The sequence below is a fragment of the Falco biarmicus genome, chromosome 9 (genome assembly GCF_023638135.1).
Source record: "Falco biarmicus isolate bFalBia1 chromosome 9, bFalBia1.pri, whole genome shotgun sequence".
NCBI lineage: Eukaryota > Metazoa > Chordata > Aves > Falconiformes > Falconidae > Falco > Falco biarmicus.
Genome location: NC_079296.1, coordinates 55,177,737 through 55,201,009, shown reverse-complemented (window position 1 = coordinate 55,201,009; position 23,273 = coordinate 55,177,737). Strand labels below are relative to the sequence as shown.

The window sequence follows — 23,273 nt, the reverse complement described above, 5'->3', positions numbered from 1 at the left end:
GGACATGACTTCTGGTGGTCTGTTCATTTGAATTTTGAAAAAAATTGCAGTTTGTATATGTGAAAAACAAATAATTTTCAAAATTAAATATCTGTTCCATATGCTTCATATTCTGACAATGCAACCTCAGAGTCCTTCAAGGGTAGGTGTCTAGGTGAAACCAGGAGTGTAACGTTGCCTTGGAGCTATTCCGCAACATCAGGAGTGTGGAGGTTGTTGGTATCTCCATAGCCTTGTTATACTTGTGGTTGCTTTTCTGGTAAATCAGCATTATATTTGCTTATTTAGAAAGATGATTGTGCTAAGGAGGCAAGTTCTGGTGTGAGTTAGCACTACCGAATCCTTCTGAAATAATTTTGCAGGGATCTCTTTGTAGTTGCATTTTTAAGGGAAGGGAGGAGGGAGTATCAGATGAAGCAGTAAGAAGGTTTAAAACAATTATGTCATAAATGAACAATGTGTAATTTTTCAGAATGAAAATGTTTGGTTTTATTGCTATCACTTTTGTTTGGATGAAGGCAGTTCTGAGGATCTGATGAAATATGTGTTATTTTTAAAAGACTCTGTGGAGAGTGAATAATAGTACATACCTGAGCAGCGGCCAAAGACAAGAAATGAAAGATTAATTTGAGGAATATGTATTCCCATTTATCTAGTTCAAATCTAATAATTATTTATTTCTTTTTAGCAGAAAAATGTGTTAGTTCTTGTCCAGGGGATGAAAATGATGATCTTAGCATCAAAACTAAGAGAAATAAGTAAGTTCTAAAGTTTACTTATCTATATGTAATGTTGGGAAGCTAACATCTGGTACAAATAAGTGCAAAGAGAAATACAATTCTCTTCTGTGTGGGTAACTACACCAGTAAATTATGAGAGTCATTCCTGAGGTGTCCAATCTTCATAAAACTCCATGATTCTCTGTAATCTGTTTGCCATGAATGTCATCCATTTTTGTCTAAGTAACTCTTACTTACTTTTAAATGGTTAAAACCAGACTGTAACAATATGCATTTATTTCAAAGACATTGCATAAAAGCTTTATCTTTATGGAAGTGAAGAGGATTATTTATTATTTTTTTGTCACTGGTGTCAGGGTTTCCAAGCTACCGGCTCAGAAATGTAAGCAGGCATTTCTGTCATGGTGCTTTTATTTGACCTTTATCACCACGTGTGTTTCAAATTTTCAAGAAGCAATAGCCAAAACCCCACGTGCCAAATAAGCAACTCCTTCACCCTTTGCCAAAACAGCAAAAAAATGAAGCAAACAGTTCTGTCGTAAAGAGTGCCTTAAGAAACATTTCATTCCATTTAACCTTTGGCCAGGAACCGCAGATAACATTAGCGGTTCATGCAGGCTGGCTATGATTAAGATACTAGTTAGGACCATTGAAAAAGTAAATCTGTAGAATAAATCTGCATAGACAGTGTGTTATATTTCTGAAGGCATTGTGACGAGCATGCTAAATTTTTGTATTTTCCAACTGAATACATTGAAGATAATTTTTTTCTCTCTTCTATCGCCATTCTTCTTATCCTATGACATTGGATGGTTCTTTTGACCTTGTTAAGAATTTCTGTAGATTTGTTTTATTATGAAGGAAGGATAAGATACTGCCGAGTTTAATACTCAGGCTATTTGAACATTTACTGTTTGATATAAAGAGTATATTTACACTTTATGTATACTAACGATGTACTTTTACTATTTATGTAATATTTAGTAAATATTACTTAAACAGTGTAAAAATGTATATTTAGTATAAAATGTTTAGGACCGCTTTAATTGACGTCAGTGGGTCTGACAATAATGGGACAGTATTATGACCTGTGCGTAGAAGGGGATATTTTCCCTGTGCTATTAAGGTGATTGCCTTTGGTGGTTGGTTGAGAAAATATGAAAACGTCTTTCCATTAATGTACATAAATACAGTTCTAAACCTCCAGAAGCTTGTTCATAGAACTTGCACATTTGCCAAGATTGCTGTATCAGAGTATTCTGGGGCATGCTCTGCCATGTGTTGGAAGGTCAGGGAGTGCCTTTTTCACTGTCTATTGTGAGCAAGGAATCTTGTCTCATCTTCATTGGGTTCCCATGACTGACTTGAAAGTGGTTTCCATGACTTATCCACTTGAAAGACTAACTTTGGGGGTTTTAGTCTCGTATCTTCTTTACACTCAAAAGGACATTGTCAACATTCTAAGCCCCAAATATGGACCGTCTTTTTATATATTTGCAAAATTTATCTTTTATTATTTTAATTTACTTGCAGAAATACATTTTTTGTATGCATATTTACACACACATCCCTCCTCCAAAGCAGATAGGTAAATACAGTTCAAGCTGGGCAATCTCAGCCCATCGCTGAGTTGCTGCATGCCTCTCCTGCCTTAATGCATTTTAGCATCTTTCTTGTGGTATATATTTATAGATACATAGGTACATGTATATACATATAGAAGTGTAAATCACACAGCCATCCAGCTAAAAGAGCAATCCTGTCAGAAATCCCGCAGCATGGTGGCAGGTACCTCTGATTTCCAGCAGTGTTTGCTGCGGTATGGGCAGCAAAGCAGTGCTGCAGTGTCCACTGATGCTGCCAAGGTATCTCGCATGGAAAAGAGCATTTGTGGGATGGGAAGGCATCCTTTGGGTCTTGAAAAGGTCGTTTGAGTGATAGGCAGCACAAACTACTCTCAGCTGTGACTTTATGCCACAAAAGTTAAATAGCATGTTATAATGAATGTACATCACCTGCTGTTTATGTTACATTTGTCTTTATATTATGCTACATTTATGTATGGCATAACAAATAATACAGCTTTTATCATACTTGAGATATGTGGCAAGATATTAGTTGAGAGGATGTTTAAAGCTCTGAGAGCCCTATCATAAGTTCTATTTAAAAAAATAAATCTTTAGATCAGTAGGAACTAATTCTTATTTGTGAAGTATTTGGTCAATTGCTCCTCTGAAAGTCGAGGGCAGCATTCACATAACAAACAAGTGAGCTTTGGCTGGCAACACAGCATTTTCTCAAACTTCTTTGTGACAATCCCAATTCCCCAGAAGTTTGACCTGTCACCGAAAAGCCATAAAATGTTTATTTTTCTGTCAGCAGAACATACATCTGCAAATTACTGTGTGATTTCTACCGCCACTTTGAATTTTAAATTATCTTCTAGAACATGTGAAGATCTCCTGATGTTCTGCTTTTTTACCCTGAAACAGTGGCAGAATATAGAGGTTCATTGAGGGACCTTAAACTACTGACATTTTACTAAAGAAATGCAGTCTAAATGCTTGTTTAAATGTATTTATATTAGACTGTAGCTAACAGTTCATGACATAAAGAAGTAAAATATCATAGGGTTTTAATTTCAAACTAGAATTTAGTTATCCTCAGGATGAAAATACTGTATAAACTCATTTGCTATATTAAGATTGTTTTATGAATGTGATTGAGGCATCCCAATGGAGATTGCATGGTACTGTCCCAGCTGGGTGTCCACTGCAGTGGGCAACCTTCCATCACCGCAGCTGAGCCCTGGGGATGGTTCTTTGCACAGCAGCTAAAATCACTGCCACCATCAGTGTTTGGAACTGATATTATGGTTTCTAAGTGCGATGGGTCTCAGTTGCATACATCTGTGTGTGTCTGGATTAGTCAGCCAAAAGTGGGACTGATTTTAAAAGTGTGGCCCGTAATTTGCTGTAAGAAATGCAGCCGAGTTACTCGGTGCCATAGGCAGCAAAAGGTGAATTCTCAAAATGTATAGCATACTAAAGTGCTGGTTAAGCTCCGAGTTTGGGATAAAAGGATACACATCACCAGCTTTTCATCTTCCAAATTGCACATACAAGGTCCAAATCTGACTTTCTGTTTCCTCTGCTTTGTTTTACTTGGAATGGACAAAGTGCTGCTCACTCCAGACTGAGTCCAGAGGTGGTGAAAAATTTCTTTTTACAGAAACCTAAACGCATTTTCATTTTGGTGCTGGATGGACAGAAAAATTATTTATATTGCTGTCATATCCACATTAATAATTGAATATGAAAACAGTGACTGTTTTCCTACATCTAACACAGAATACCCCTGCACAGCCATTATCCGCTTATTTTTGTGATATCAACATTATTTTTTTTTGGTTATGTATATCTTAAAAAGGAGGCATTACATGCTTTCAGGGTTTCTTTTAAAATACGCTGTTTTCTATATTCTCTATTATTTAAGTAAAGTAACTTAGTAAATCAGTGTTCCTTTGACACACAGTAAATCATCTGCTATACAGAAAGCGCTGTGCTAAGGGTAAGGTCCTGTTCCATCAAGGTTCCAGTACAATTCCTTATAACTGACCTAGCGGGTCATCTCACAGAGGTTCGCATTGGATCACCAACTCACATTGGTAAGAACATATCTGCTATTTCGCTTGCTCTACCCTTTCTTTGGTGACAGAGCTAGCAGGGGACCTGGCCAAGGCTGGCTGCAGAAGACAGCAGGGCTCCCTTCTTTCTCTCGTGGAGGTCTGCACAACCTCCCTCCAGTGCTTCCAGCCAGAATCTGCATCTGCAGGTTTGGGAGCTCTGGGCTCCACAAGCTGCTGTCACATTTCTGTTTATACTTTGTTGGGGTATAATGAAACTGCTTAAAAATACTGAAGTCAAATTCTTGCTCAGTCAATGCTCTGACTGTACTCTTTACAACAGAAAAAAAAGAGAGAAAGTTTAGCTTTTCTTCAGAGAAACTTCAGGTTTTCTGGGTTTTCTTCACAGAATGACAGAAGGGGGGGGGGGGGGCTCTGTCCCCCCTGGTCCCAGCAGGTCCCTCAGGGATGTTTCCACGTGGGTTCGAGCATCTTCAAGGATGGAGCCCCACAGCCTCCCTGGGCAGCCTACTGCTGTGTCTGACCACCCTCACAGCAAGAAAGTGCTTTCTTATGCTATAGGTGGATTTCCCTGTGTTTCAGTTTGTGTCCATTGCTGCTTCTTTCAGTGGGTGCCACAGTTATACGTCTCACCACCCTATGCATTTTTTGATTTGCAGGCTTCCCAGGTCATCCTAGTAGGCTGCCCATATATGTCCATCTGAGTAGGAAGTCACATGCTTTGTTGTGCAGATTATTGTATTATTTGCCTTAAAAATTGCATTCTTCATTGTCGTTTTTGGCTTGAGAACAAGTTCTGTGTGGTTTGCAGCATCGTTTTCCATTGTGTAAGGAGGACTGAAGGGAAGAATGGCTTTTCTGGTGCTCGCCTGCTGGAGCAGTGCACTGTATTCCTTTCAGTTTTGGCTTGCTTTGCACTTTGTGTGTGCTAGAAATTGGATTGGCCTCTCATGGATCCTGTCGCAATAAAATTCACTATTACGATATAAAAGTAACTGTCATTCTGTGAAGAACACTGATTTGGTATCTCTCAAATCGCCAGTAATACAGCCTACATTGTAGGACAATGTAAGTGTAATGTAATTATTTGTAGAAGGAAGATAATACGCTAGAGCTCACATTACATACTGATCTAATTCATTTGCTTGGAAATAAAAAAAAGTGTTTTCCTGCTGAAATTTCAAACTAAGTATTACTCTGCAGTGGTGAAAATTGCATTAGTAGAAAATGCTGTCATGCCTAGTAGGAGCTTAAAAATCAAATGGCCTGATATTTATTATACTCCATTGAACCCTGTGATCATTTTAAGACCCCTGAACTTTCCAAAAGGTGGCCTTAATTTGCACTGAGCTCCTTCATAGACTCACAGAACGGTTTGGACTGGAAGGGACCTCAAAGCCCACCCAGTCCCACCCCGTGCCCCGGGCAGGGCCCCCTCCCCCCAGCCCAGGCTGCTCCCAGCCCCATCCAGCCTGGCCTTGAGCACTGCCAGGGATGGGGCACCCACAGCTGCTCTGGGCAGCCTGGGCCAGCGCCTCGCCGCCCTCACGGGGAACAATTTCTGCCTCACAGCTCATCTGCATCTCCCCTCTCTCAGCTTAAGGCCATTCCCCCTTGGCCTGTCACCACGTGCCCACGTACAAAGCCCCTCTCCAGCTTCTTGCCGGCCCCCGTAGGTGCTGGGAGCTGCTCTAAGGTCTCCCCGGAGCCTTCTCCTCCCCAGGCTGAGCAGCCCCAGCTCTCCCAGCCCGGCGCCATAGCAGCGGGGCTCCAGCCCCCTGACCATCTTCGTGGCCTCCTCTGGGCTCGCTCCAACAGGTCCGTGTCCTTCTCATGCTGGGGGCCCCAGAGCTGGTCGCAGCGCTGCAGGGGGGTCTCACGGGAGCGGAGCAGAGGGGCAGAATCCCCTCCCCCACCCTGCTGGCCACGCTGCTGGGGATGCAGCCCAGGGCACAGGGGCCTCTCTGGGCTGCGAGTGCACATTGCCAGGTCATTTTGGGCTTCTTTTCAACCAACACCCCCAAGTCCTTTCCCCTCAGGGCTGATCTCAATCCATTCTCTTCCCAGCCTGCATTTGTGCTTGGGGTTGCCCTGACCCACATGCAGGACCTTGCACTTGGCCATGTGGAACTTCATGAGGTTCACACGGGCCGGCTTCTCACACCTGTCCAGGTCCCTCTGGATGGCATCCCTTCCCTCCAGCGTGTTGACCCACCACACAGCTTGGTGTCATCGGCAAACTTGCTGAGGGTGCGCTCGATCCCACTATCTCTGTCACCATCAAAGATATTAAACAGTGCCAATCCCAGTACGGAGCCCTGAGGAATGCCACTCATCACCGGTCTGCACTTGGACATTGAGCCGTTGAGATCAACTCTTTGAGTGCCACTATCCAGGCAATTCCTTTTCCACCCAGCGGTCCATCCATCAACCCATGTCTCTCCAGTTTAGAGACGAGGATGTCATGTGGGACAATGTCAAATGCTTTGCACAAGTCCAGGCAGATGACATCAGTCGCTCTTCCTTCACCCACCAGTGCTGATCGTAGAAGGCCACCAGATTTGTCAGGCACGATTTTCTGTTTAGTGAAGCGCTGTTGGCTATCACTAATGACCCCCTTATTTTCCATGTGCCCTAGCACAGTTTCCAGGGGGATCTGCCTCCCTTTCTTGCTGGGCACAGAGGTGAGGCTGACTGGCCTGTAGTTCCCTGGGTCTTTCTTTTATCCCTTTTTAAAAATGGGAGTTGTGTTTCCCCTCTTCCCATCAGTGGGAACTTCACTGGACTGCCATGACTTCTCAGGTGTGATAGTGGCTGAGCCGCTTCATCCACCAGTTTCCTCAGGACCTGTGGATGCATTCATTGCTCAGAGTATTAAGGAACAGCAGGATGGACCCAGGGCACAAGTCTGATTTTGACGCTTGAATTGGCCAACTTCTCTGAAGTCAGGAGGTTTGAGTGCCCACCTCAAATCCCATCACCCTCCCTGAGCAGACTCCTTCCTACCTCTGATTCCCAACTAATTAACCTCTCATTGCAGATGCTGAGGGCCCGCAGGGGCAAATCTTCAGCTCTCTGAACAGTGGGGAAATAGGTGTTCACTTCCAGTGCTGTGAGAGTGCAGCGTTAGTGGTCTCTAACTCTGAGAAAATTATGTAGCTATTTATCTGGTGTGAAACTGTTCAGCTCTAGCAATGACACCAGTTAGGTAGGATTGCACCTGAAGAGAGCATCGCTCTTAATGGTGCTGCTGCTTTATGGTTGAAACTTTCTGTAAAGTGTCCTTTTCTGAAATGAGCACAGTGGTGCTATGTACGTGCTTTTATTCCATGGGTCTTGTAGGCAGAGGGACTCAGGCAATATGTAGGAAGTATTTTCTCATAAATGCCTATTTATTCTAATCAGATGCAATCTTGGAAAAAGGCTGTCAGGATAAATATAGACCTGGCACCGACAAAGGGCAGGTTCTTTGTTGATGCTTTATTGGCAGGTTTGTGCAGGCGATGCATTGCTGGATTACTTCCCTTAGGAGTGAGCTTGCGGGGTGCATGGGAGCATAAAATAAAGATTAGTGTTGTCGTTCAAGTTTGGGGGCACAGAAACAGAGAAAAGAAAAATAAACCAAGATGAGTCTCTTCAGTCACTCCTTTAAAGTCTCCACTCCTTGACAAATTTTATATAAAGCTGTCACTTTTCTGTGGCTTGAAATATAGCATAGTATGTCACTGCTGAGTTCCCCTTTGATCACGCCGATAGACCATCCTTCCGCATAACGAGCTGCTGGAGGTCCCCTGGCAGGGCTCGCGAGCCCTGTGGTTTAATAACGAGCCGCAGGTCTGGGTAACTTCTCAGCTGTCAGCACCTGCTCCCGGGCTGCTCTGAGCGCACCAAGAAGTCCTGCGTCCTGGAGGATTTTCTAGAGAGGGTAAAAAATCCCCTCCCAAGTTGACAATTACTGAACTATTTTCTATCTTACCTTGTTAAAGAACAGAAGATTCCCAGGCTGCTGGCCGGGGGAGGAATGAAACAGAGGAGAAAAATGAGGAAACATCAGCACCTCAGATCACGCCTCCCCTAGAAGAGCGCATCACTCATTTCCGAGACATGCTTCTGGAGAGAGGGGTAAGAAATACACTTGCTTTCCTTGACATGTCCCATTTATGAAAATAGGGGATTATGTGGGACAACTACAGGAGTCATTTCATAACTATGACTTAGCAGTCAAATGAAGAATTATTGAGAGGGGGTTTTCTATTAGCCATGCTGGTTTTGTCATACTTTACTGTGACTTTTCTTCTGATGCCATGCAGCCAAACGTGGCTGTGCAGAACTGAGAGCCCTTTGCAAGTCTGCTTCCAATTAAATTCCTACAGACAGACCCAAGGATACCCAAAGATAGGTGGTACCTCTTCCAGCACAGACCAACGTCTCAGCAGGGTGTGGGGCTTGTATCCACATGCCATCCCAGAGGTCCCATGTGAACCCCAGAAATGAGGAATGAAGAACAAAAGATGTGTCACGTACATCACCTGAAGGACAGCCCCAGGCTCAGGAATAGCTCTGGCAAGCTCGTTGCTTTTTTTAGCACGGGAGAGGTTTCATCACCACCAACTCTGATGACCCCAGCCATAGGAAATCAAATGTAGTTACTGGCCATCCAAAATCCACCCAGTCTGTTACAAAAGGTTGTTCTGGAATCTCAGGAGGGTTAAGAAAGCCTTCCCTTTTCCCTGGACCTCAGTGACTATCCTTGGACTTTTCTGGGGAGATGTGTGGTTCCAGCTGAGGCTGAGGTGCGGGAGTGTGGGATGCTCAGGGCTTTGGGCTGAACGGGGATCAGAAGAGATGGCCCCTCCGCAGCCAACCAGACAGGAGTACCTGGAGCATCCTTCTCTTCTGCATCGAGGCCAGCGCAGACCCGGTGGCTGTGGAGCTGTTACAGGTTGCAGGAGGGAGTTATTGCAGCCATTTTACCATGACCTAATCAAGATCATGAGTCGATAGATGGAGCATAAATTCAGTTTGCAGACAGAACCCATCAGCGTTGTGAGCCTCATGACCAATGGTGAAATATGGATTACAGATAGCGTAACAGCATCCAGTGACTGATTTTGTAAAGAGCTTTGGCCTGATTTTTGTTTTCTGTGGTAGTGCTTACAAACCTGTGATGAACTGCCCATGTAAAGATTACCGTCAATATGAGGAATTGTGGGTACTGTTTTTTCTAACATCACCTCCGCAAAAGTTCATCTCACAGTGTCCCTTCTTCCAGAGAACTGATGATTTTGAGCATGAATGGAATTAATAAGCCTGATAGCTTTAGGTCTTAATCCTGCAAACATAAATGGGTGTGTAATAGAGTAGTGTATGTAGATTTTATACCTCCCTCCAACACTCTGAAAATATGTATTCTATAGAAGTTAATGTAATTTCTACAAAGAAAAAAAATCCAAGGTATTTGTTGCTAGGCAATAAAGCCTATAAAATTTAACATTAGTAATCAGCAGACTTTAAAGGTAGATAATCAGAGCTTCAGAAGCTCAACAGTAAATTATCTCCACCCCAACACTTCTTTATTAATACATTTTGTTATTTATGCTTAAAAAATGTAGAAGTACTGTAAATGGATACTTGTTGAAGAGTTCTGCCGGCACATTTTAAGTCAGTGGGCAATAAGTCAAAATTTGGAAGTATTAGGGATGTTTTATAATAGGATTTCTCAAGTGTTTCCTGTATAAGAGTCAGACTTCCTCATAAAAATAAGAAATTCAGGAAATTTACTGTTTTGTTTTGCTATTATTCATAAATGTACACTAATAGGCAATTTTTCTGTCACCCCAAGCATTTTTTTTAAATATCCAGATAAGCTGCTGGTTAGCACCAGCTGGTTGGCATTGCTTGAGATGCAGTGAGGCCATCAGTGTTATTTTAAATGGGTTATTTAATGAATGTCTCCTGCTATTTTCTCGTAAAGTTTTTATTTCTTAAGAAGTTCCTTAATGGCATTACAAAGAGCTTGAACTAGATGGAGTTCTTCAGTGTAGTTCTGACTCTTCCTATATGAATTATATCAACAGAAGAATATTTATTGTAACATTTTAAAAAAAAACAAACACGTGATTTTCAGTGTAGCTCCAAGACAATTGCTCTATTCTTGATTCTGTGGCAAGTTTTCCATGGTAAAGATGTAATCTTTGATATCCTCCTGGAAATGTAAAAGTTTCCACAAAATCCTGAGGGGAAGCGGAAAGTTCAAGCCTCTCCCAGGCTCCCTCACAACCACGGCATCAAAATATCCGTGTTCTACAGTCTGTATTTCTAGGAAAGTCTTCTCTTTGCTGGGATTCTGTCAGTGAAACAAGACTTTTCTAAAGGATTCCAAATGGTATTTTTTTCTCCAGATTTTACTTTCCTAATTCTGGGGAGAAAAAAAAGGGGTTCGGGGGGGTCCTGACCCCAACCTTCCCATCTCAAAACAATTCTGGCAGCCTCAGCATTATCCTAAAGAAAAAAAAAATATTAAAAATCCAAATAAACAGGGTTTTTCTGGATTTTTCCCCTATGGCCTGTTTTTCAGACAGACCCAAAAAGCCCCTTTATAGAAGGAAAAGCCACTGAATCCCATTTATTAATATCTTTTAATGGAGGTGGTTTGTTGGTTTGGGACGCTGGGCACATTTGGTGCCAGCAGCAGGTGATGATGTGGGCAGGGGTCTCCCAGCTCAGGCACAGGGTGGTCCTTGCCACTACTGACCCCGCTGCCTCCCCTCAGCCCTTTGCCACACCATCCTTCTTGCTTTTCTGCATGTCTTGGTAGCTTGTGCCCAGGGTGGACATGGTTCACTACCAGAACAGCATATCCTGAAAGATGGGAATCCTTTGCTAATGAAGCAAATATCAGGCTCTTCACCTTTCTGTTCCTAGGTGTTTTTTAGTCAAAGCCAAAATCTCAACCTGTCATTGTTTCTGGGCTTCCAGAGTAAATTAAAAATAAAACCATCTATTCAGATAGATGTTCTTTCTCTTCTAAGCATACTGCTCAAACTCAATACGTTGAATTCTTGTGAGTTTTTTTCCCTGTACTTTGCACTCTGGTTAAGAGCAGGGGTTGAGAACTGGAAACCCATGACAAGCTCAGACCTCTTTTCTCCTTTTCGTATCTCTCTTCTCCTTTTCATCTGTGGTGATACTAGGACACAGAAGTCATCACTTATTCTAGGAAGAGATGCCACCCCCACCATGCCCAGTGCATGTGTTTGCTGGTTGAGTGTCCCATAGTAAGGAAGAACAGCACAATACAATAGGCGTTGGGAGATTAGTCAGAACATTAATATTTTATATGCATTTGCAGGATATGAGTATCCTGAACAGCGTGTGATGTGTAGCTAGAATTAAACTATAGATATTAGTAGCCAACATTTATTTTAGCTGTGTCTGTAGCATGTGAAATGTAATCATTACTAAAAAAAAAATCATAAACAGGGATGATTACCTGATAAATTAGCCTGAGCTTAACTAGCTCTGAGTTCAAACTGGCTTTTGTACTGGGAAAAAAACCTGATATCCGAGAGAGTGTAAGAGACACCCTGAAGGCAAGGATTCCTGCTGATGATCCTTCTGAAGGGGAAAAAAACCCAGACCTCAGGACTTCGCCACGTGTGCAGGTGTGGAGTGCAAACCCCAAGCTGTGAGAAGATGATGAACTTTGATTTTTCCAATTTCTAACCACTCTAACAGGAAAACCAGTCCATTTAAACCTTCTTTGCTTCATCAGAGCATTCCTGTTTGGGTGTTAATTACTCTATTTTAATTATACCTCACATACTTAATTTTTTTATTGAATTTACTCTTTGTAATTAGATGGAGTGATTAGAATATTTAATGTTACTCGGGAGTATTCTGCAACAATCTAATTAACAGTGGTGTTGTACAAGGTAGCAGATTCAGGCTGGGGAATTCAGTCCTACGCTCCCAGATTGTCATTTTGTGAAAGTCCTGGGTAAAGGGGACTGGGCAAGTGAGGCACCTGCTTGGATCCGTGGTGGTCCTTACAGCCCACTCACCGTAAAGAGGTTTTGGAGAAGGTGGAAGAACCTCTGTAGGAGCATGATGTTCTCATCCTCTGGCTGCAGGACCGTGAGTGATGCATGGGCAGTGGGTGGATGCCCAGGTCCCACTCCAGAGAGCTGGATTCAGGGGAGAAGCCCCGAAATGGAGGAGATGTGACAGCCATGCTGCTGGAGGGAAGCGGCATATTTACTATAGAAGCATGGTGATACAGCGCCTTGAAGATGTTCCCTGCTATTTCTTCAGCGTGTGCATGCATTGATGGCCTCATTTGGGTTACAATTTTAGTTTTGGAGAGGAAAGGAGTTAAAGCTGAGATAATTGCTTAAATGGAAATTGATGCTCCTGTTGTACAAAGGGGATAATAAAATGGCATTTTCCTTTCTGCTACAGATTCTTTCCATAAAAAATGTGGAATAAGCATCTCCCAGATACTCAGAGATGTCCTAGAGCAAATCAATACTAATGGTGTGGGGGCGACCAGAGCATTGCCAGAAACAGATTAAAATTCAACTTCCAACCGCTCTGAGGAATCCTTTAGAGGGTTCATTAGCTTTCTGAACTACTCTTTTGGTTCACCTTGGAACATTTTCTTCTTTCACGTCCTTATTAAAATTCCTTAATGTGACTGTGTTTGTCTACTTCACAGGTTTCAGCATTTTCTACGTGGGAAAAGGAGTTACACAAAATAGTATTTGATCCACGTTACCTTCTGCTAAATTCAGAAGAACGTAAACAGGTGAGCATTACCTCCAGCATAGCTTCTGATTAGCAGCAAACATCTCCCAAATTAACTGTAATAACAGAGTAATTATCTTGGTAGGAGAAAAAGAATTGCATGAAATTAAAATTTCTTTTTTGAGTTTTTCAGTGAGACTCATAATTTAAACTTCCACTCATAAGAAAGTCCTGCCTTTGAAAAGCAAGTGGTAACGAGTGAGTTTGCACACAGAGATGAGCTATGGTCTCTTGGGTTATATGAACAACTCCCACTGAGGCTGGGAAACCGGGCTGTAGGAAGGGGAATGGCCAACAGGTAATGTTTCCACTCTGAATTATTTAAATATGGTAGAGAGACTACTTAATTTTTATTACTTAGAATATTTTCTAGGAGTTTGGCAGTATTTACTGCTATATTTGGCAATAACTAAACTTGCTAGACATAAATCGATAGAGCACTGTGGCTATGCTGGTATCTGTCTGAAAGAGTTTAGTATTCCTGGCAAGCTGCAAAGGGAAGCGGACCCTTTGCTGCCTTGTTTATTTGGGCATTAATTATCACTAGGGATCTAAAAACCCAAGGGCTGCAGATTAGTGTAAAAAAAATTAGGAGATATGCAAGGATGTTGCAAAGAAGGTGAACACTTCTATTATGCGGTTATTTCTCTTCCTTACCAGTCTTTTGTCATCCTGGAGAAGGAAGAATTTTGAAAATGGAATTTTCCATTTTTTAAGTAAACACGATTAAAAATGTACTTATTCCTGTTCCATTGCTCTGGGGCCTGTATCGTCTTGTGATTCTCCAGAGGTCTTCCTGTAGGCACTGAGGGACTGGGCACATACATTTTCATTTACGCCCTTTCCAATGTTTTCTCTCCTAAGAAAGGAAGTGAAATAAAATAATAAGGAAATATGGGAATGAAAACATAAGAGGAACTGCTACAATGGAGAATACTGCTAGGCAAGAGACCAGGCAGGCGGTTTAGTATTTGTTTCAGGGAATCAGCAAGGACAAAATCTAGACCTTGATGAGTCAATCAAGATACATTACTACTTGCATTTTATCAGCCTTGGAGATGATGTAATAAAAATATGTCATGAATACACATAATATAATGTGCTTGAAGCACTGCTGAGGGGGACCTCATTTGTGGGGCATATTCAATATTCAAGGAAAAGGTTATGAGAAGCTGGTAGCTGGCAGTCCTGTAGGTAGAAACCTATAGTCATGTAGGTAGAAACCCATGGTCAGGCAAAGGTTGGCTCTGGGAGTGACAGTAATTCCGGCTCAGAGCTAAGGTAGAAGAGGGTGATCATTGATTGCTCTTCTGCAAAACAGTGTTAACAACACAGTAACCTTGTGAGCACATGCCAGGTGTAATATATTTCAGGTACTAAGCTTGAAGTTAAGATTTCTAGACGTTCATTATGATTAGTGCCATTTAATTAGACCCCATTTTCCTCCAAGAGGTAGTTTAAGAAGAAAGTTAGGCTCAGGCAAGAGTAGCTGCCTGATTTAATGAAAGTACTTCTTGAGGTGCAGCTCAAATTAGTAGAAGCCATTATTTAGGTTTATGGAGACATTTACCTTCACGGATGCTGACTGATGTGGCCTGAATAGTGAGCGTCTGAGTACTTTATAAGTTAAGCAAATGAATTTGTATTGGAGGGGGCTAGAGGTGAAAAGTGGCTCACAATGAAGGTGAGGAATGAAGGAAGGGAGGGAGGGAGGGAAAAAACAATGCTGGAGCGTGGCTGGCTGTACTGCGGTTTCGTTCTTTCCATGGCCAGGCAGATAGGTCGGAAAGGGCAAGGAATGTGTTTTGGCCACGATCTGCCAGTGTCTGAGGGAACTTTGTCTTGACTTGAATTTGGGCTGAGGTGGGTTTGACTTCCAGGAGTCAAGCCCTGCTGTCAGTGGGTGTCCTTACGCAGCCTGCGGAACGTAACGATCTGTTACTGAACAGCTGAAGGTTGCTTTACATACTTACCAATGTTTTTCAAGGGGTTATTAATAGTTGAAAGATGCTACTATGTTTAAGCAAGGAACTGCGAAGGGTAAAGGAACAACTGCATTAAAATAATGACCTATCTGTTAATTTTGATTTATTACCTTCATAATAGCTTCACTGATACCAGAAAGGCAAGCAGTAACAGTCACCTGCTTTATTTGTTCCATTTTTTCCATCTTCTCTTACACTCAATGTACATAATTGCATATAGTATCATATATTTAGATTTACTAGGGTTTTTTTCATGGCCATTTTTCGATGTTTACTTTCCCAGTGCTATTTCTTCCCTTTTCCACATACCATACTAAATACCATTTGTAATTTGGTTGCTTTAGCTTCCATAAAATGTAGATTTGCACCTGTGCATCGTCATGCCTGATGAGAAAGCAACTGTGGTAGTATCTGTAGTAATCACATTTAATGTATGTAATTTGTGGGGAAAAGGATGGTGAATATGGAAAGCTTATATCATTTTGAGGAGCAGCTCCTTTTATTTAACAACTTAATGTGCCACACATTTTAGAGCATGAAACAAGCGCGGTCAGATTTTTGGTATTAAAAATGTAATTAAATCAGTTGGCAGAATTTTGTGACATAGTGAACTCCTTAACTCCTTTTCAAGACACCAATAGTCCTGATGCTGATTGCCCTGCTTGCATATTTAGCTGCCAAATACAGGTCGAGGAAGTTTGTCAGCCATTCCACACACATTAAAGCTTTCAGGTGTATGTGTACCAAGGAAGGGTCATGTACTTTTTGATAACTGATTTGAAAGGTCTTCAGGCTTTTGTGGGGGTAACCTACGGAATACTGATGTTTCATATTATAGATATGTTCTGGAATTCCAGCAAGTTGGGAAAGAGGCAAGATCCAAACTAAATAACTGCAGTCCAGATGAACAAAAAAAAAAAAAAAAGCTTATAGGCATGAAAATGCAAGCAAAACACTGAAATCAGGAAATGTTGATTTATGTTGCACTTGCTGTTTGAATGAAGATGTTATCTGTCCAAATTATACCTCTTTCCAGCTACTTATTTTGTGAGAACACACGATCAGTGCTGCACAAAGCAGGTTCAGCTGCATGTGAGTCAGCCAATACTCAGGGCAGATAAGAACTGTAGTTCTTGAGATTGACAGCCCTTTGATCAAGCATAAATACCATAAAGGCTTTGATAATAAATACTGTGTCGTGTTTCCCTTTCTCGGAAAGATATTTGAACAGTTTGTCAAGACCAGGATCAGAGAAGAGTACAAAGAAAAGAAAAATAAATTGTTGCTAGCCAAAGAAGAATTTAAAAAGCTCCTTGAAGAATCCAAGTTATCACCAAGGTATGGCATTGCCTTATGAAGATTTGTTAAGATAAGCTTTCTTATTTAGCCCTTGCTTATCAGCCCCAGAATTCTGTAACACTGAACATACTCCTTATAGCAAGCTTGTACATCCATTGTTGCAATGCTGTGCTGACATGTCTTCCCTAATATTTTACACTATTTTGTTGTATCAGTAGGAGAAGGAACATTCCCTCTCCCTTTCTGTTCCTTTCTCTCTCTCTCTCTCTCTCTGTCATTCAGAATGTGAGATATTTTGCATAACACATTCATTTTATATGCATGCTATATTTATAGATATTTATATATTTTTTATATATATAAATATATATATTATTTATAGAACACATGCACAGAGAAATACTAGTTACATAAAATCAGTACCTGAATGTTTAATCTCATTTGTATTAGGCATACAGGTGTAACTAGGGAAAAACTGTATTTACGTTTGTTTCTCGATGAAAGAGAAATATAATTTAACAAAGCTAGTTATTAATGCCACATCACTAAATTAAAATAAAGCGTGCAATGCAGTAATTTATTTTTCTACATTGCTTTTTGAGTAATGAATCCAAAACTGCCCAATAGCAAATGCAGTTCTTAGGACAGTACTTTCTCATTTGTAAATTATATGAAAATAAAGGTTTATATATTATAAATCTCATTAAATTGTTAGAACTAAGGAAGTGTAGTTTTCTCTACTAAAGTACACAGGTAGTAGACACAAACAACACATGAGAATCTACAGAAGCAATAATTATGGGAATTTTTTTGCATCAAAACTGACAATATTCTGGGCTAATGTAAGAGCTAACCACTGGTTCCAGCAACGATCTTTTCAGTCTGCAAGGGTGATATTGGCCTGGCCTACAGGACAGAGAACATTTTACCCGTTACTGGTTTTGTTGAGCTGAGTGCGAGACTGCATCAAAGAAGCTCATCTACCCACCGTAGTCTTTGGCTTGATTTTGATACGCAGTGAGAGAAAGAAATCAAAAATACTTCCAATAAGAAGAAAACAGGTCTTCCCCCACGTGGCTGTTACAAATCTGCGCATTAATTAGAGCCCTGATTTAGCCAACAGTAATTGTTGCAAAATGGGGGGCAGAGCCCAGTAACTGAACAAAGTCATTGCTGGGGCGAGCGAGGCAGTGGTGCGGTGCAGAGACACACGATGCACAGCATCCCCAGCACCGGCAACAGCTGGAGCATGAAGCAGCCAGGCTTGGCATTGCCAAAGGAAAACTGATAGACTCGGAGCACCTCCAGTGTCCTCCCCGTGTGCTTCTCTAGGTTGACAGGAATAATCATCTCATATTTTAAATACAGGCAGGGTCAGACCAGCTTGCTCAGGACCTTACTGCAGGATGGGGCTGTGCTGCCTGCCCATCTTCTCCGGGTCCATGACTCCTCCTGCCATCACGGCAGTCCCACGGGGCAGGCGGGCTGCCCGGGCACAGCCTGGGGGTCGCTGCCCTTCCTGTGGTCATTGTTTTTCTCCTCTCCTTCATGAACTCCAGTTTTCCATCATTTCTCATGGTGCTGTGAATGCAGCCTAAAAGGAAGTTCAGCTAGAAAACACTGCTAGAAGAATGTACACCTCGGAAATACAAAAACTACAGGAGTTTAAATAAAAAACCCTTCTTGTTGGTCTGTGAATTATGGTGCCGGTTCTTTATAGTGCCTGCCATGCTGCTCCCAGACCTGGACCTGTGGGCCTGTACCGGGTTTAGCAAAGGCATCCAGGTAAAACACCAGTGAATGTTCTCAGACACTGTGTTTCCATTGGAAAAGGCAGGACCTGACAATGAAATCCTCAGGCAGTGCTCCCTGTGGGTTTTGTGCCCATCACTCAGAGTTACAATTAATTTTTTGCTTTTTTGTCAGGAAAGATCATACTAGCGTGGTATTTCATCAGGTATGGTGTAGTACTGGCAGTCAAAGTGCATTTGTTTGCAATTAGCCACAGGTGTAGTTTTCTGCTTGGTTATAGGCTAATTACTGAAATACTGGCCATAAATACTGGCCCGCATAGTTGAAGCCGCAATACCCTGTGCTGTAGCAAATACTTTAATGATTCAAAATTGTCCTGTCAGCTATCACCCAGATTTTTCTAAATCAAAAAATGGAATTTAAGTGTTGCAGGCTGATCCATGGGTCCAAAGCCCGGGCAGTTCTGGCATGGCCCTGCCTCTCTTGTCCTAGGTTTACCATCATGTTCCTGTCAAATATTCTCCAGAACACCCCTCATTTTTACTGTATGTGTGAAAAGTTAAGTGAGATCCAGGTCAAAGCGTCGGAGCGTGGACTGACAAAGTAGCAGCTGTAAAATGTCTCTCTTTTCTGCAGAACAACATTTAAAGAATTTGCAGAGAAATATGGAAGAGATCAGCGGTTTCGGCTTGTTCAGAAGAAGAAGGACCAAGAGCATTTTTTCAATCAGTTCATACTTATCCTTAAAAAGAGGGACAAAGAAAACAGGATAAGACTACGGAAAATGAGATAAAACCTCCTGAAACTGGCAATAAATACAAAAGTCCATGCTGTGACTGCAGTAAGAAATTAAAATGAAGGCTAAAAGCATTCGGGGTTAAACTTGCAACAGCTTGACGAGGAAGTGAATATCCCTGAGAAAAACTTTCTCTAAACAGTTTATTGAACATGTACTGAATTTGTGAAGGCTGTTCTGCAGGAATCTGAAAGGTATTTTGTTCTCAAAGAATTAATGTTTCATATTGAAGCTCTCTTTTGTACAACATTCAGAGTTTGATGCATTTCTAATTGCCATGATATGTCAATCCCGTAATTGTTTTAATTATGCAAATTACTTGTAATATACACAAATTATGAATCCAATGCAGATTTATAATTAAGCAGAAGCAGATGCCATCCATAACAATCTCAAGATATTTTCATCATTTAGGGGAATTATCTAAAGCAATCTTTTGGCAACTTTATGCTTTAACATAAAGTGTTTAGAGGTACGGTGGTATGCAGGAATTAATTACCCGGTGTTCATACGTCTCTGTCCAGTTCTCTGAGTAGTAGTAATAAGATATTAATTGTTAATCTTAGTGAAGAGTGTGGAAATCTTGGCATATGTTCCATAGGAAAACTAAGTTTCAGAACTAGCTTTCTACTTACCATGAGTCGTGCTGTCAGGCACACAGGCGATAGCAACACTTCTCCATCAAAGTTCCTAAAAGAAGTTATTTTGTAAAACCATCACAATATGATTTGAATTATGTTACTGTATGTGAAAAGTCTGCATGAGATTTTTCTCATCATATTTGTATGAATAAATATTTAACTTTTTTAATTAATAAATATTTTAAGCCAATTTTCAGGGGGGTTTAAGTTTCTAAACTTTCTGAAATATTGGATAAAATAATGCAGGTTGTGTGGTTTTTACTTGAGAAAGAGAAAATCAGAGAGTTCCAACTGCTCTTGATTTGTATGGAAATTCCACTAATGTCAGTTGGAATTCTGAGCATATTTGGAGCAAAACAGGCACTCTGACTGCGAAGGCAGGATATCGTGGCTAGAGTAAATCAGCACAGCTCTGCTGAACATCAGTATATCCCCTTCTTTATGCTGCAGGAAAGAGACACTCTCCTCTGTGATCATAATAATTTTCTCAGTTGACCTAATTTTTAAGTTAATAGATTTATAGATTTCTATTTGCTAGGAGTGATGTTGACATTTTCTCCAACAAATGGTAATTGTTCTTTAGATGTGTGCTGTATATTTTTTATAATCAAGGAAATAAAGGGTATTTTCTAATGCTTTGGAAAAATGAACTCAGAATAATTCAAAGAAGAGTACTTAACATAAGATGTGTTTCAGAAAGCATGTAGAGTTGCAAGTTTCTACAGGAAAAAAATTGTCATTTATTTCTGTGAGAGCAGGACCTGGCCCCAAGTTGCTGTTGGTGTGAGTGAGAGGCATGTTGCTGTGTTGGCATTATCACGTTAAACAGATGCTGCCAGTTTTTCCTCACTTTTGCAAGTGAGGGTGATACTTCAGGACTGAGCGAGCTGGAGTGCAAATTGGTCAAGGACATTTGAATTTACATGGCTTGCAAGACTTCTGGTAGCCACTCACAACTTGATCTAACAATTATTTTTACATCACTGGAAGAGCCCGGTGTGTTGCAGGAATCCTGCATGAATTATGCAGAGACAAATGCTGTTCGCTTGTAAGCATGGTAGGGCTAGGCAGCAGTGACCCAGAAAAAAGACATAGGTCTTTCAGTAGACATGAAGGCAGACTTCACACTGGTTTTCATAAGGTTTTGCAATTTTCCATGTTAAAAAAAAAAAAAAAAAAAAGATACAGAAAACTGATGAGATCTGGCTTTTATGACTGAGAGCTTTTCTGTTTCAGTGGTTTGTACCCTTGCTGTTGTTTCCTGATTTAAATGTATGTGCATATCTAGACCCTATACTGCCATCCCCTATTTCAAATATAAATAAAATGGGGTATTAATATTTTGGGGATTCTCCTTGATTTTAGCATTTCCTTACAATGTCATAAATCCCTGTCACAATGCAAGTGTGATGGCAAGTGAATAATCTCTTTGATTTTCTTGGGAAATTCTGCGAAACACAAGAAGTGCTCAGTGCTGGTGGTGATCTGTATTTGTTAGAAAGCCTCCAAGTTTGGCTCTGTTTTCTTCTGTTTAAAATGGAAGAATATTAAAATTAACACAACTGGCCTTGTGATGCAACAGAAGGAAATGTGTATATGAAGGCATATTATAGTGCAAAATGCTGATAGTTGATGAAATGAAATACCTTCAGAGAAGTGCTTCAAGTTTGTGGGAGCATATGATCTCATCCCAAAATAGTATTTTTATAACCTATTCCTTTCACAGTACCCTTAACAAATCCTAGTCTCATTGCAGGTGCCTCGAATTAAAACATTCTCTTCTCTTCTTATTGGTATTTAAGAAAAATGGTTTTGTTGGGAGTGACTGCTTTTTGTTGCTCATCAGGAGTCTCCTCAGATGATGGCAGAGCCCATCCACCACATTACCTTCTCCTCTGCTTATATAGAAATAGAATATTTCTTTGCCGAGCTGAAATAGAAACATGGATAACAATAAGAAACACCAAAATATTTGTAGGTTTTACCTTAAATAACCGAGCACCTTGTTAGGGATGGGTATTTATTCCATTTGCCTATGGGTGGTAGTGGAGACGGTTCTCCTCTTCTGGGTTTGATTCCTTCCCCGCCTGGTGAGTGGATGCAGCAGGGCTGGTCCTGGGGTGGGTGCAACTGAGACACCTCTGTGCTGATGGGGATGCATTGCTGCCGAAAGCGTGAGCACCTGTTCTCGGAGCCAGGGCTTGAAAAATCAAACAGCTTTTGTGTATCCTGTATATAATGCAAAAACTCCATGAAGTCGAGGGGAACCCCTTTATTTATTTATATACCACTTTTGCCAAAATACACCCTTTAGCATTGTGAATATAAATGAATTAGTATTCATGTCTAATATGTCAAAGAAAGACCTTCTGTCACAACTTTTTAGTACAGTCTGAGATGAATATAGGTGCTTTTTGCTTTACTACATTATCCTTTGGATTGGTATAGTATATAGGACATAATAGCCCTTCATATTCTAATTGTGATTATTATTGTTTATAATACTGTTTTAATAAAATACAACTGCTGTACAATCAGGAAGGCCTTGAAGGTTGCAGATGCCTTTGATGGGTCCAAAAGCTTGGCTCCAGGTTTGCCCATTTGTCCTGCAGATGGTCAGATGAGGCTGGTTTTGTTGACGTTAGAGATGAGGTTGGTCTGGCCTCCAGGCATTGAAAACCAAGGCTATTCCTAATGCCAAATTCAACAAATCTGAAGAGAAAAAGGAGGCCTGGTGTTTGTTTTGGTTGTGTTTTGTCAAGGAAGACCTGCGTGGTGTGACCCAGGAGGTGGAGGAGCACACTGCACCATTTCATTATGTCAAGGCAGTAACTTTGTGGCTGCTGTGGAAGTTGCACAAGAATGATGGCCACAAATGTGTGACCGTTATACATTAACAGCACTTAGTGGGTGCAGGAAGTCCTAGCTGTGTAAGTCAAGAGATGGATCACCTATGGAGTCGTACATAATACCCCAGTGTGACTGCAGAGTGCTGTCTGTGTGTTGGGTGCGGCTTTGGAGGAAGCATCCGTCCACACAGCTCACTTACAAAGCACACACACAGAGCTTTGAGCTTCTTCAGGAAACTTTGAAAAAGTGCTAGGCTCCATTAAATGGTCAGAAGCAGTTATTTTTCTCAGGAAATATAGTTTTTCCAGAATTAGTTATTTCTTTTCTGCACTATATCTAAATTTTCATAGGCTGGGATGCACGCTTCAAAGTGTCTTGGCCAAGGTACAGTAAGGACAGGCAAATGGGCCAGCCTGCTATAGCATCATCGGCATGACCACATCAAAATAGTTTTGAATAGAGCCCACCTGTGCAAGGTGATGTGGCCACAGCTGGACCAGGGGAGTGCAGCCCCCATCACTAGAGGACACCAAGGAGAAGAGGAATTGCTCACATAAGGGAAGACTTAAAAAAAACCAAGAAACCCAAACCAAAAGCCTGACTTTGGCCAGTGCAGTAAGTCTAGAAAGGGACATCATTATTCCGCATGATCATGCTATGAGGGGATAGCACAGCAGGAGAGGATGTTTACCAAACCTGAACAACCGCACAAGAACAAGATGATTTTCATGAGTTAGGAGTTAATTTTCAAGACTCTCT

The 23,273-nt window shown here is 41.2% G+C and overlaps 1 protein-coding gene across 1 annotated transcript in view; it reads left to right on the top strand.

Annotated features, from left to right (window-relative positions):
- The window catches only part of TCERG1L (transcription elongation regulator 1 like), a 104,512-nt gene extending 82,303 nt beyond the window's left edge, over nt 1-22,209 (top strand). Inside the window, exons 10-14 of the mRNA XM_056352818.1 lie at nt 689-758; nt 8,373-8,508; nt 13,103-13,192; nt 16,396-16,514; nt 18,864-22,209. Coding sequence (XP_056208793.1) covers nt 689-758; nt 8,373-8,508; nt 13,103-13,192; nt 16,396-16,514; nt 18,864-19,020 — 572 coding nt within the window. The 3' untranslated portion in view covers nt 19,021-22,209. The remainder of the gene's footprint in view (nt 1-688; nt 759-8,372; nt 8,509-13,102; nt 13,193-16,395; nt 16,515-18,863) is intronic.
- The last annotated feature ends 1,064 nt before the right edge of the window (nt 22,210-23,273 follow it).